General features: G+C 38.4%; 1 protein-coding gene across 1 annotated transcript in view; it reads left to right on the top strand.

Moving 5' to 3' along the window:
* Positions 1 to 15,006, top strand: part of WDHD1 (WD repeat and HMG-box DNA binding protein 1) — an 88,323-nt gene that overhangs the window by 52,182 nt on the left and 21,135 nt on the right. The window contains 2 exon segments of the mRNA XM_036748512.1: positions 10,186 to 10,300; positions 10,606 to 10,737. Of these exon segments, the coding sequence (XP_036604407.1) occupies positions 10,186 to 10,300; positions 10,606 to 10,737 (247 nt within the window).

Here is a 15,006-nt window from a genome sequence, read left to right as displayed (position 1 = left end):
GGGCATCCCTTTGATTTCCAATTCTTGGCTACCACAAAAAGAGCCGCTATAAATATTTTTGTGCGTGTGGGTCCTTTTCCCGCTTGTGTGATTTCTTTGGGATACAACCCTAGAAGTGGTATTGCTGGGTCAAAGGGTATGAGCATTCCTGTGGCCCTTTGGGCATAGTTCCAAATTACTTTCCAAAATGACTGGATCATCTCACAGCTCCATCAGCAATGTAACAATGTTCCAATTTTCCCACATCCTCTCCAGCATTTATCATTTTCCTGTTTTGTTATTTTAGCCAATCTGACAGGATAGATGTGGTATCTAAGAGTTGTTTTGATTTGCATTTCTCTAATCAGTAGTGATTTAGAGCATTTTTTCATATGCCTATAGATAGCTTTAATTTCTTCCTCTGAAAACTGCCTGTTCATATCCTTTGACCATTTCTCAATTGGGGAATGGCTTGTATTCCTATATATTTGGCTCAGTTCCCTGTATATTTTAGAAATGAGGCCTTTATCAGAGATACTAGTTGTAAAGATTTTCTCCCAATTTTCTGCTTCCCTCCTAATTTTTGTTGCATTGGCTTTTTTTGTACAAAAACCTTTCAATTTGACATAATCCAAATTATCCATTTTGCATTTTGTAATGCTCTCTAACTCTTGTTGGGTCATGAATTCTTTTCTTTTCCAGAAATCTGATAAGTAAACTGGAATAGTGAATTCTTAACCCAGAAGCTGGATTCTTTGGATTTATCAAAGAGTGGATTGCTGTAGTCTTTGACTACTGCATCTTGTGTATCTAACCTATTGTACTGATCCACCACTGTGTTAGCTAGTACCAAGTAGTTTTGATGACTGCTGCTTTATAATACAGTTTAATATCTGGTATGGCTAGACCACCTTTCCTGACATTTCTTTTCATTAATTCCCTTGATATTCTGGACTTTTTGTTCTTCCAGATGAATTTTGTTATTATTTGATCCAGCTCTGTAAAATAATTTTTTGGTAGTTTGATTGGCATGGCACTGAACAAGTAAATTAATTTAGGTAAAATTGTCATTTTTATTATATTAGCTTGGCCTAACCATGAGCAAGTGATGTTTTTCCATTTATTTAAATCTGGTTTATTTGTGTGAAAAGTGTTTGGTAGTTGCGCTGTCTTGGCAGGTAGACTCCCAAATATTTTATAGTGTCTACAGTAACTTTAAATGGAATTTCTCTTTCTATCTCTTACTGTTGGGCTTTGTTAGTAATATATATGAATGCCAAGAATTTGTGTGGGTTTATTTTATATCCTGCAGCTTTGCCAAAATTTTTTATTTTTTCATTATTTCAAGTAGTTTTTTACTTGATTCTTTAGGATTCTCTTAAGTAAATCATCATATCATCTGCAAAAAGTGATAATTTAGTTTCTTCTTTGCCTATTCTAATTCCATCTTGTCTCAGCCCCCCTTTGATCCTGGTAATTTGATTTTCTTCTTTATTTTTTTTAATAAAATTGACCCAAGGTTTATCAGTTTTGTTGGTTTTTTCAAAAAAACCAGTCCTTAATTTTATTTATTAGTTTAATAGTTTTCTTGATTTCAATTTTATTCTCTCCCTTGATTTTCAGTATTTCTAATTTGGTGTTTAATTGAGGATTTTCAATTTGTTCTTTTTCTAGCTTTTTCAGGTGCATGCTCAATTCATTGATGTCCTTTTTCTCTATTTTATTAATGTAAGCATTTAGAGATATAAAACTTCCCCTAAGAAGTGCTTTTGGTGCATCCCATAAGTTTTGGTATGTTTTCTCATTATTGTCATTCACTTGAATAAAGTTATTGATTGTTTCTATGATTCGTTCTTTGACTCACTCATTCTTTAGAATTATTTAGTTTCCAATTAATTTTTGGTTTATCTTTCCATGGTCCTTTATTACAAATAATTTTTATTGCATCATGATCTGAAAAGGCTGCATTGACTGTTTCTGCCTTTCTGCACTGGATTGTGAGGTTTTTATGCCCTAGTACATGGTCAATTTTTGAGTATGTGCCATGTACCGCTGAGAAAAATGTATATTCCTTTTGATCCCCATTCAGTCTTCTCCAGAGGTCTATCATATCTGCATTTTCTAAAATTCTGTTTACCTCCTTAACTTCTTTCTTGTTAATTTTGAGGTTGGATTTATGAAGTTCAGAGAGGGGGAGGTTGAGGTTCCCCACTAGTATAGTTTTGCTGTCTATTTCTTCCTTAACTTCTCTAAGAATTTGTGTGCTATACCACTTGTTGCAATTATGTTAAGTAATGATACTGCTTCATTGTCTATGGTGCCTTTTATCAGGATATATTGTCCTTCCTTATGTCTTTTAATTAGATCTATCTTTGCTTTTGCTTTGTCTAAGATTGGGATTGCTACCCCTGCTTTTTTGACTTTAGCTGAAGCGCAATATATTCTGTTCCAGCCTTTTACCTTTATCCTATGTGTATCCCTGATTCAGATGTGTTTCTTGTAAATAGCATATTGTAGGCTTGTGGTCAATTCTGCTATCCACCTCCGTTTTATGGGAGAGTTCATCCCATTCACATTCACAGTTATGATTACTATCTGTGTCTTCTTCCCCACTCTATTCCCCCCCACCGCCCCCATTTATGCTTTTATTTCTCTTTTCTCCCTTCCACTCCTCAAAAGAGTTTTGCCCTTGACTGCCACCTTCCTCAGTTTACCCTCACTATTGATTTCTTTCCCTTGTCTTACCCTTTCCCCCTTGCTACTGCTTCCCTCTCTTCTAACTACCCCCCTCCCCCTTTTCTTTCCCTTTTCCCCTCCTACGGCCTGTAGGACAAGTTTGGTTTCTATACTTATTAGAGTATGTTATTCCCTCTTTGATCCAAATCCAATGAGAGTAAAGCTCAAATACTGCTCTTCTCTTGCCCTTCTTTCTCTCTACTATGGTATGATTTTGTGCCTCTTCATGTGATGTCATTTACCCTTTTCTACCACCTCCTAACCGCTTCTCCCAGAACCATCCCTTTACACCCCTTAGTTATGTTTTTTATCACTATGTCAGTTATTTTATACTGACACCTTCAGTCTATACATATCCCTTTCAATTGTGGTAATAACTGTATTGGTATATATATATAAACATATAAAAACAATATAATCCTATATAAGGATGTAATCGATTTGTCCTTATTGATTAACAAGGGCTCCCCCCGGCCCCGTTTACCTTTTTATGTCTCTTGAGTTTTATGTTTGAAGATCAAATTTTCCATTGAGCTCTGACCTTTTCATCAGGAAGATCTGGAATTCCCTTATTTCATTGAATGTCCGTCTCCTTGCCTGAAAAATTATGCTCAGTTTTGCTGGGTAGTTGATTCTTGGTTGTAGTCAAAGCTCTTTGCCTTTCCGAATATCATATTCCAATCCCGCTGGTCTTTTAATATAAAAGCTGCAAGGTCATGCATGATCCTGACTATAGTTCCATGATATTTGAATTGTTTCTTTCTAGCTGCTTGCAGTATTTTCTCCTTAACTTGATAATTCTGGAATTTGGCTACAATAATCCTTGGAGTTTTCAATTTGGGATCTCTTTCAGGGGGTGATCAGTGGATTCTTTCGATGACTGTTTTACCCTCTGGTAATAGGACCTCCAGATGGTTATCTTTGATGATTTCTTGGAAGATGCTGCCAGGGCTCTTTTTTCATCATGGCTTTATGGTAAACCAATAATTTTTAGATTGTCTCTCCTGGATCCGTTTTCTAGGTCAGTTGTTTTTCCAATCAGATATTTCACATTTTCTTCTATTTTTTCATTTTTTAGATTTTGTTTGACTGATTCTTGATGCCTCATAGTGTCATTAGCTTCTACCCAATTCTAATTTTTAACAAATTGTTTTCTTCATTTAGCCTCTGATCCCTTTTCCATTTGGTTAATTTTACTTTTCAGGGCATAATTCTCTCCAATTAGATTGTGAACTTCCTTAACCATTTTGCCAATTTTACTTTTTAAAGATTTGATCTCATGAGTGAATTTTTTTTTCCACTTTTTCTTTTACCTCTCTAATTTGGTTTTTAAAATCCTCCTTGAGCTCTTCCAGGAATGCTTTTTGGACTTGAGACCAGTTCACATTCCCTTTTGAGGTTTCAGGTGTGGGTATAGTGTCAATGTTGTCCTCTTCTGAATTGGTATTTTGATATTCCCTGTCTCCATAAAAAGAATCAATAGTCCTCGGGTTTTTGGACTGCTTCTTCATGTTGGGTAACTTTTTCTGGGCTTGAAAGTGGATCTCTGCTTCTGGCGTTCAGGAGGCTGTGTCCCAAGCTTCTTGTGCTGGGAACTGTGGGCCTAGTTACTGGCTTTGTGTGCTGTGGCCTCTGGTTTCACAAAGTGTGGGGGAGGGCTAGTTTGGCTGCTGAAAGGCTCCTCTTCCCTAGGGCTTCACTACAGCCTGGGTGGTCTCAGCTGTTGTCTGCACTGGTGTCTGCCACTTCCCCTGGCTGTGCCAAGGCACCTCTGCCTGCCTGGTGTTGACCCTTGCTGACTTCACCCCCTGGGGCTCAGGAACTCCTGCTGTTTGGCTACTGAAGCCCCACTTCTGTCTCCTCTATTTTAGGGATTCTCTCAATGGAATATTATTATCTAGGTGGGCAAGGGAGAAATGAGAGCTGTTTTACCTGGTCGTCATGGCTCCCAGAAGTTCAAGAAGGCGAGTTTCGAACCTTTAAACTGTGGGCTGCAAGCCTCAGAAGTAGTTGCTCTCATGGCCACATGCACTGTGCTGCTGCCTCCTGTAGCTCTGACAGGGTCCTGTCCTGGGCTGAGAGTCCTGCGGATTGCCACCAGTTTCTTGTACCCAGCACTCTCCCAGCCTAGATGGCTGGCTGAGTTCTGCAGCTGCTCCTGTGTTGGTGTGGTCTGGTGCAGCTCCACATGTCCTGTTCACCCTGTGGACTTTCCTGGCTTGGAAATTTTCCACACTCAGTGTCCTAGTGGCTTCTAACTCTCTCATACCTGCTCAGATTCAGTTTTTATAGGTATCTGACAGAATTTGTGAGAGAGCTCTAGTAAGAGGCTGTTTTCACACTGACATCTTGGCTCCACCCCTCCTTAACCAACTACATATAAAATTAATCAGTGTTAAACTGTTTATACTATTTCAAATTGTTTTCTCTTTAATAAACCTATTTTTGTATTTTAAAATATGATATACATACTGAATCACAGCTATCTTATCTTTTTCTAATTAACATTTTTATACAAATTTTAGTGGATTGAATGAAGTATTCCAGCTACACAGTATCCCATCTTGTTAAAACATGAATTTTTTTTTTGCTATTATAACTAGATCTTCTGTGAACCTGTTTATGCAAACTTTTTTGCTTATTTTGTTTTCTTATTTTTCCTGTTTTGTTTTTTTTATTTTGTTGCTTCTTTTGGATTTTTTCTTGGGGTGTAGAGTAGAATTGTGTCAAATGCCATGAATAGTTTTTTAGTTACTGTTATGTATTACCAGATTACTCTGCAGAAAGATAATAATAATGATGATAGCTAGTATTTATGTAGCATGCTAAGATTTGTAAACCTTTTCTCATCTTTGTAGTGCCTGCCTTCTTTGATTATTTCTGGTTTATCCTATGTTAGCTTGTTTTACGTGTTTTCTCTCCCATTTTACTATGAGCTCCTTAAAAGAGGGTCTAGTTTTTGTTTTTGCCTTTCTTTGTATCCTCAGTGCTTGGCATATAGTAAGCACTTCCTAAATACTTGTTGACTGACATTGGGCTTTACTTTCAAAAAATTATTTAATAGATCTACTTTAAAGTCATTTGTGAAAAATGTTTTAAAGCAAAGAGGATAGTGATAGCTTAAAGCCTAGCTCTTACTGTATTTGACTTTCTCCCCTCAAGTATACTGTCTTAAATTTCACTACTAAGAGGCATTTCTACTTAAGTAGAGTTAAAATATAAACCTCTGTAAGACAGGGACTGTTTTCACTTTTAGCTTTGTATCTCCAGCACCTAAGACATCACATGACAGGTGCTTAATTGAGTAAAAATCTCAGCCAATGGAAAACATGTTGCACACTCTGCCACTGTGTTGTTGTTTTGTCTTAAATAGCCTTATAAAAGGGAATCTACCCAAAATATTTATGTTTTTGTACCATAGTTTTCCAGTGGCTATAGAGAAATCCAGAGTAATGTGCTGTAGTAATTAAACCTTAAAGCAATATATAGCATTTGGTGCTGAATAAATGTTTTATAACTTAATAAACCGTATTAGTGTTAGTTATAATAAACATTTTTGATAATCTAAAATGTGCTGATCAAAACCCATTTAGATGTATATGGGTTCATATGAATTCATGGCAGCTGCAATTGCCTTTGAGTCATAAAATGGGTTAGTCCAGAAGAGCAGTTGGGGACTTTGAGGAGTTTTGCAGTAGACTTTTATTATGTTATATTGTTAATCCTACAATGGAGGCACAAGGTTTGTTATGAAATGCCTTGGGTGAGTGTCAGAGGATTTTAAATCTTTCTTTCTTTCTTTCCTTCTTTATTTAATAAGTTTAGTTTTCAGCATTGATTTTCACAGGAGTTTGAATTACAAATTTCCTCCCCCCGCTCCAAGAAGGCGTATATTCTGGTTGCCCTGTTCCCCAGTCAGCCCTCCCTTTTCCCTTTTCCCTTCCTTTCTTGTAGGGCAAGATAAATTTCTACGCCCCATTGCCTGTATATCTTATTTTCTAGTTGCATGCAAAAACTTTTTTTTTTGTTTGTTTTTGAACATCTGTTTTTAAAACTTTGAGTTCCAAATTCTCTCCCCTCTTCCCTTCCCACCCACCCTCCCTAAGAAGTCAAGCAATTCAACATGGGCCACATGTGTATCATTATGTATAACCCTTCCACAATACTCATGTTGTGAAAGACTAACTATATTTTGCTCCTTCCCAACCCATCCCCCTTTATTGAATTTTCTCCCTTGACCCTGTCCCCTTTTGAAAGTGTTTGTTTTTGATTGCCTCCACCCCCATCTGCCCTCCCCTCCATCATCCCCCCCTTTTTTTTTTATCTTCTTCCCTCTTCTTTCCTGTGGGGTAAGATACCCAATTGAGTATGTATGGTATTCCCTCCTTAGGCCAAATCTGATGAGAGCAGTGTTCACTCATTCCCCCCTCACCTGTCCTCTCCCCTCCTCCCTCAGAACTGCTTCCTCTTGCCACCTTTATGCTAGATAATCCACCCCATTCTATCTCTCCCTATCTCCCTCTCTCAATATATTCCTCTCTCATCCCTTAATTTGATTTTATTTCTTTTAGATATCTTCCCTTCATCTTCAACTCACCCTGTGCCCGCCCTCTCTCTCTCTCTCTCTTTCTCTCTCTCCATATATATATATACACACACACACACATACACATACACATACATATGTACATACATATACATTCACTTACATATATATGTATGTGTATATATATATGTATATATATATACACACATAAGCATATATATGCATATTCCCTTCAGCTACCCTAATATTGAGGTCTCATGAATCATACACATCATCTTTCCATGTAGGAATGTAAACAAAACAGTTCAACTTTAGTAAGTCCCTTGCAATTTCTTTTTCTTGTTCTTTTTCTTGATTACCTTTTCATGCTTCTCTTGATTCTTGTGTTTGAAAGTCAAATTTTCTATTGAGCTCTGGTCTTTTCACTGAGAAAGCTTGAAAGTCCTCTGTTTTATTGAAAATCCCTATTTTGCCTTGGAGCATGATACTCAGTTTTGCTGGGTAGGTGATTCTTGGTTTTAATCCTAGCTCCATTGACCTCCAGAATATCGCATTCCAAGCCCTTCGATCTCTTAATGTAGAAGCTGCCAGATCTTAGGTTATTCTGATTGTGTTTCCACAATACTCAAATTGTTTCTTTCTGGCTGCTTGCAGTATTTTCTCCTTGATCTGGGAGCTCTGGAATTTGGCAACAATATTCCTAGGAGATTTCTTTTTGGGATCTATTTGAGGAGGCGATCGATGGATTCTTTCAATTTCTATTTTGCCCTGTGGCTCTAGAATATCAGGGCAGTTCTCCTCGATAATTTCTTGAAAGATGATATCTAGGCTCTTTTTTTGATCATGGCTTTCAGGTAGTCCAATAATTTTTAAATGATCTCTCCTGGATCTATTTTTCAGGTCAGTGGTTTTTCCAATGAGATCTTTCACATTGTCTTCCATTTTTTCATTCCTTTGGTTCTGTTTTATAGTATCTTGATTTCTCATAAAGTCACTAGCTTCCACTTGCTCCAGTCTCATTTTTAAGAGGTAGTATTTACTTCAGTGGTCTTTTGGACCTCCTTTTGCATTTGTCTAATTCTGCCTTTCAAGGCATTCTTCTCCTCTGGCTTTTTGGAGCTCTTTTGCCATTTGAGTTAGTCTATTTTTTAAGGTGTTATTTTCTTCGATATGTTTTTCAGTATTTTTTCAGGTCTCCTTTAGCAAGTCATTGACTTGTTTTTCATGGTTTTCTCTCATCCTTCTCATTTCTCTTTCCAATTTTTCCTCAACTTCTCTAACTTGCTTTTCCAAATCCTTTTTGAGCTCTTCCATGACCTGGGACCAGTTCATGTTTTTCTTGGAGGCTTTTATTGTAGGCTCTTTGACTTTCTTAATTTCTTCTGTCTGTATATTTTGGTCTTCTTTGTCACCAAAGAAAGAATCCAAAGTCTGAGACTGAATCTGGGTGCGTTTTTGCTGCCTGGCCATATTCCCAGCCAACTTACTTGACCCTTGAGTTTTTCAGTGGGGTATGACTGCTTGTAGAGTTTAGAGAACTATGTTCCACTCCTGGGTGAATGCGCCAGCTCTGCCACACCAGCACTCCTCCTTCCCCAAGAACCCCCAACCAGGACTGGACTTAGTTCTTCAGCAGGCTCTTCACTCCTTCTCTGACCCGCCACTTAATTCCTCCCACCAGGTGGTCCTGGGGCCAGAAGCAACTGCAGCTGTACTTCTGTAGCTGCCCCACCTCTGCAGCCCCGGGGACGGTGGCCTAATGGTGAACTCCTTCCACTCCCGCAGCTTTTCCCACTAACCTTCTCCACTGTCTTTGGTGTTTGTGGGTTGAGAAGTCTGCTAACTGCCGCAGCTCACTGATTCAGGGCGCTAGGGCACACTCCGCCTGGCTCCTGGTCTGGTTGGTCCGTGCGGCCCACGCTGGGCTCTGCTCCGCTCTGCTCCCAGCTCCGTGCTGAATAGACCTTACCCCGAGACCATCCAGCATGTCCTGGGCTGGAGCCCTGCTTCCCTCTGCTGTTTTGTGGGTTCTGCAGTTCTAGAATTGGTTCAGAGCCATTTTTTATAGGTTTTTGGAGGGACTCGGCGGGGAGCTCACGCTAGTCCCTGCTTTCCAGTTGCCATCTTGGCTCCGCCCCAAGTGTCAGAGGATTTTAGACTGAGCAATGAGGAAAGAGATATTTAGGTCTCAGTTTCCAGAGCCTTAAGTGAAATGTTCATCAGGCCATTACAAGAAGAGGGATTGGGGTCACCCCAATGCTTGACATGTTCCGGTTCTTCCAAGCTCTCTGTCTGTTTTCTTAGTGTGAGAGAAACCCACGACCTTTGTCTCTTCTACAATAGTGCAATTCACTGAAACTATTGAAGGTCATGGTTTTATAGAAAGGATATGAGTTTTCACTAGGGTACATTTGGTTTTTTTCCCCCCAGTAATTGCTATTTTAGGCAAAAAGGCGCTAGATTATTGTCTGAGGAGGCCAAGAAGCCTGTGGTATGACAGTTTCAAGTAAAGGGCAGGAAAGAATGTGTCCGGAGAAGAGGTACCCTCTCAAATGAATTCAGTGGGGCTTAAAGAAGTGTATAAGCTCTAGGCTTTTTTTGAACCTCCAAGTGCCTATAATAGTTTGTTTGGGTAAATGTTTTAAGAAAGCTGATTTCACTTAGGAGCTTATTAGCAAGTTTGCTATTTAATTAAGAGGTGATAGGAAAAGTGACACATTTTCAGACTTGTGAAAATGTGTCTTGTCTTTGCCTTACTGTAGGTAAAGCAAACAAGTTTCTATGTAAAACCAATGTTAATAGTAAATGAATTTGAGTTATATTATAGAATCTGTTACTTATCAAATACTCGTTGTTAAGGGCATAAAGGAGAACTGATATTTTGGTGGTTTTAATGATGTAATAGGCTTTTCCCTCGTCAACAGGTGCATTCCTTGTAAAGGATCTCGTTTTCCTCCTACTCTTCCACGTCCTGCTGTAGCTATATTATCCTTTCAGCTTCCTTATTGTCAGATTGCAACAGAAAAAGGACAAATGGAGGTATGTGAAAATAAAACACCAACACTGACATTGAGAATTGTTTGCTAAATACTGATAGTGAAGCAGGTATGGTTTTCAGAACATTAACTTAATACAGTGGAATCTGATGTAGTTTAATATGGAGCTGGAGTATATGGTGATATCCTGCTGTTTGTTTCTTTATTTTGAAGAACAAGTAGAAGGGAGGTGTCAAGAAAGCACATATTAGAGATCAGTATTTGAAGACAAATGATTGACATATCCCTAGGAAGTAATGAAATAAATCACTAATTTACAATAAATAAATATTTCCTTTTTCTCTTAAGGAACAATTTTGGCGTTCAGTTATCTTTCATAATCACCTTGATTACTTGTCTGAAAATGGCTATGAATATGAAGAAAGTACTAAAAATCAGACAATAAAAGAACAACAAGAATTGTTAATGAAAATGTTTGCGGTGAGTAAAGGAAATAATTATGTAAAATTCTGAAATACTTTGAAATCACAGAATTGTGAAAGTGAGTACTTTTCTCATCAGTGCAGATTGCAACCCACCCATGCCACCTCCCCAGTAGGATTCTTGTTCATGTCCTCCCACAAATAATCCACAAGATATCTGTCCAGTGCACTCAAGGTCTTTCTTTAGAATATGTCTTTTCACTTTTTGTGGGTCCTGATGAACAAATATTCATTAAGCATCTACTGTGTGTTAAGCCCTGGGCTTGCTAAAACAAAAATGAAATAGTTACTTCCTTCAGGGGTATTAAATTCACTTTGAGGACTGAGCATTCACGCATGGAAGTAAGTAGAAGGTAATTTGAGGAGGAAGGAGAGCACTAGCAATTGGGATCAGGATAGACAGTAAGTTCCATGGGGAAGAGGACCCCTATATAGTCCCAGGAAGGGTCAAGGGAGCTCTTGTAGCCCCTTCCTTGTGGGTGTAGTGATGGTGAAGGGTGGTGTTAAGGAGCCCTCATATTACCTTTGGTCTTCACCATCTTGGGCTTAGTTTTAGTGAATGGTTCAAATGTTGTTTTCCTGGATGCTTCAGTGTTACTGGATAGAACAGACTCTGTTTAATACACAAGTCACTGTTGATAATAAGATTTGCCCATTTGTATCTCTTCATCATCCTTCAGATTTTTGATGATTTTATGATGTTTTATGATATTCTGCCGTATAATGTCAGTAAGGGTAAAATAGATACAAGAAATTAATGTTTTTGGGCAAGAATTTTCTGTAATTTATATTTAATATAGAGGAGCAGATTAGCTCTGTCACATTGTTAAATGAGTTTCTTTCCTTTTAATCAACAAGTATTAATTAGGTCCCTATTTTTGGGCCAGGCACAGTGCTAGATGCTGGTAGTTTAGGAGCCAAAATGAAACAGTCTGTGTCTGGAAAGAGTTTACATTCCATCAGGGGAAACACTATGGCATGTATGAGGAAAGGCGAGGTAAATAATGAGGTGGTACATGAGCAGCTTTGAGGGAGCAGGAAAATCCTCTTGTAGAAGATGGTACTTGAGCTGAATCTTTATAGAAGCCAGAAATACCAAGAGACTGAGAGAAAGAAGAAGCATGTTCCAGACACGGTGTGTAGATGTAGACCGTGCAAAATAGTGGAGGCATGTTGTGAAATGCCATTTGTAAGTTACAACAAGAAGGCTAGTTTGGCTAGTCTGTATGTGAAGAGAAGCAATATATAAAAAGTCTACAGAAGTAGTCTGGAATCAAGTTGTGAAAGGCTTTAAATGCCTAAGGAGTTAGTAGTATTTGTTTCTAGAGGTTACAGGCAGCCATTGGTATTCTTGAACAAAGGTGTCATATGGTCAAAACTGTGCTTGAGCGACAACACTTATGTAGTATGGTTTGGAAACCCCATGGCAGGTATCCTCATTAGGAAACTGTTACAGCAGTCAAGGTGAGAAGTGATGAAGGAGCCAGGGTGTTATCTGTGTAAGTGTAGAGAAGGGGACACATGCTAGATACTATATAAAAAGAATTGACAAGACTGGACAACTGATTGGATGTATGTGTGAGGGAGAGTGAAGAGTTAAGGATGACTCTGAAGTTTACAAACCTAAATGACTAAAAGAATGGTTTTATAGAAATAGGAAATTCAGAAGAGGGGTGGGTTTTGTAGGAAAGATAAGGAATTCATGTGCCAAAAATGCTTCAAATGCAACATCAAGTTTGAAATGTTCATTAGGCAATTGCTCATTTGGGACTGAAACACAGTAGAGAGACAAGAACTGAATTTACAGGGCTGGGGGTTATATGCATAGAGATAATTGAACCCCTAGTAGTTGATGAGATCACCTCTAGAGACTAGAGAGGGAAGAGCAGAAGGCTCAGAGCAGAAGCTGAAGTATACCCACAGTTGAGGGTGGGAAATGGCAGATGATCCAACAGATGAGACTGAGTAGTAGCAGCCAAACAGATAGGAAGAGAACAAAGAATGTAGTGTTATGAAAATCTAGAGAGTAGAGAGAGTAGTTGTTAAAGAGTAATTAAAGAAGCAAGAGGCTGGTTGCTTCTTTTCAATAGTTCATGTTCATATAAAAGCTTGTTCTGACTCTGCACTGAAGTTGTCTGGGCTCTAGGGGATTAGTGGGGTCTACCTTAGTCCAGAAAATGGTTAACCCAATTCAAAGGACCCTGAGAAACTAAGGAATTTTTGAAGCTGCTCTCCTTAGGTTTTGAAGACCCTGTATTGAACCAAATTCCTAGGTCCACTCCCAAATAGATTCTAGAACTGATCTGGACACATCTTATTGCCAATCTACATTTCTGGGAATGGGCCAGAACTAAATTGACTTTTGCAAATGAGAGAGAGAGTCCTGCCAAAATTCACTGAGTTATTCACCCTGTGGCATTTACATCACTGTAGGATTTCTCCCACTTGTTATGTACATAAGAAGGAACTTTGGAAAGCTGTTTTTGGCCTAAAGTACTCACTCTCTCTTGTTTCTTTCTGCCCATCTACTGCCAGCTGTGCTTCTGGCTAATTTTGAGGCAACCTCTGTTTGATAGGATTGCAGAAAATGAGACTGGCAGGACAAAAACAATAATTTATGTGTCTGTTAGATATATAAGCAACAGCCTATTTCTGTGTAATCCTTAAGTATAGTGTATATAGGTCAACTGTACTTAATTTTTTCCATATCTTTTCTTAAATAAACTTCTAACTTTTCAGAGGCCATAAATATCAGTATGTTTTAATAAATGAAATAGAGAATATTTTTTTTAAATTTATTTAATATATTTAGTTTTCAGCATTGATTTTCACAAGAGTTTGAATTACAAATTTTCTCCCCGTTTCTACCCTCCTGCCCACTTCAAGATGGCATATATTCTGGTTGCCCCGTTCCCCAGTCAGCCCTCCCTTCTGTCACCCCACTCCCCCCCCATCCCCTTTTCCCTTACTTTCTTGTAGGGCAAGATAAATTTCTACACCCCATTGCCTGTGTACCTTATTTCCTAGTTGCATGCAAAGACTTTTCTTTTTGTTTTTTTTTTTAATTTAATTTATTTAATATATTTAGTTTTCAGCATTGATTTTCACAAGAGTTTGAATTACAAATTTTCTCCCCATTTCTACCCTCCCGCCCACTCCAAGATGGTGTATATTCTGGTTGCGCCATTCCCCAGTCAGCCCTCCTATCTGTCACCCCACTCCCCTCCCATCCCCCTTTCCCTTCTTCTCTTGCAGGGCAAGGTAAATTTCTATGCCCCATTTCCTGTGTTCTTATTTCCTAGTTGCATGCGAAAACTTTTTTCTTTGTTGTTGTTTTTGAATGTCTGTTTTTAAAACTTTGAGTTCCAAATTCTCTCCCCTCTTCCCTCCCCACCCACCCTCCCTAAGAAGGCAAGCAATTCAACATAGGCCACATGCATATCGTTATGTAAAACCCTTCCACAATACTCATGTTGTGAAAAACTAACTATATTTTGCTCCTTCCTAACCTATCCCCTTTTACTGAATTTTCTCCCTTGACCCTGTCCCTTTTCAAAAGTGTTTGTTTTTGATTACCTCCTCCCCCATCTGCCCTCCTTTCTATCATCCCCCTCTCAATATATTCCTCTCTCATCCCTTAATTTGATTTTTTTAGATATCATCCCTTCATATTCAACTCACCCTGTGCCCTCTATCTCTCTCTCTCTATATATATATACACACATATACACATACATACACACACATGCATATGAATACACACAGACACACAGACACACACACACATATATGCATATTCCCTTCAGCTGCCCTAATACTGAGGTCTCATAAATTATACACATCATCTTTCCATGTAGGAATGTGAACAAAACAGTTCAACTTTAGCAAGTCCCATGTGATTTCTCTTTCTTGTTTACCTTTTCATGCTTCTCTTGATTCTTGTGTTCGAAAGTCAAATTTTCTATTCAGCTCTGGTCTTTTCACTGAGAAAGCTTGAAAGTCCTCTATTTTATTGAAAATCCATATTTCGCCCTGGAGCATGATACTCAGTTTTGCTGGGTAGGTGATTCTTGGTTTTAATCCTAGCTCCATTGACCTCTGGAATATTGTATTCCAAGCCCTTCAATCCCTTAATGTAGAATGGAGAATATTCTCAATTGTTGTCTTAAAGAATTGTATCGTTTTGCTTACTGAAACCTAAACTAATTATATGTAACTCAGTGCTCTGTTAAATTGTTTGTATAGCTAAGTTAAGAGAGATTCATCA

The sequence above is a fragment of the Trichosurus vulpecula genome, chromosome 3 (genome assembly GCF_011100635.1).
Source record: "Trichosurus vulpecula isolate mTriVul1 chromosome 3, mTriVul1.pri, whole genome shotgun sequence".
In the NCBI taxonomy this organism is placed as follows: Eukaryota; Metazoa; Chordata; class Mammalia; order Diprotodontia; family Phalangeridae; genus Trichosurus; species Trichosurus vulpecula.
This window is presented reverse-complemented; position numbering and strand designations above follow the sequence as displayed.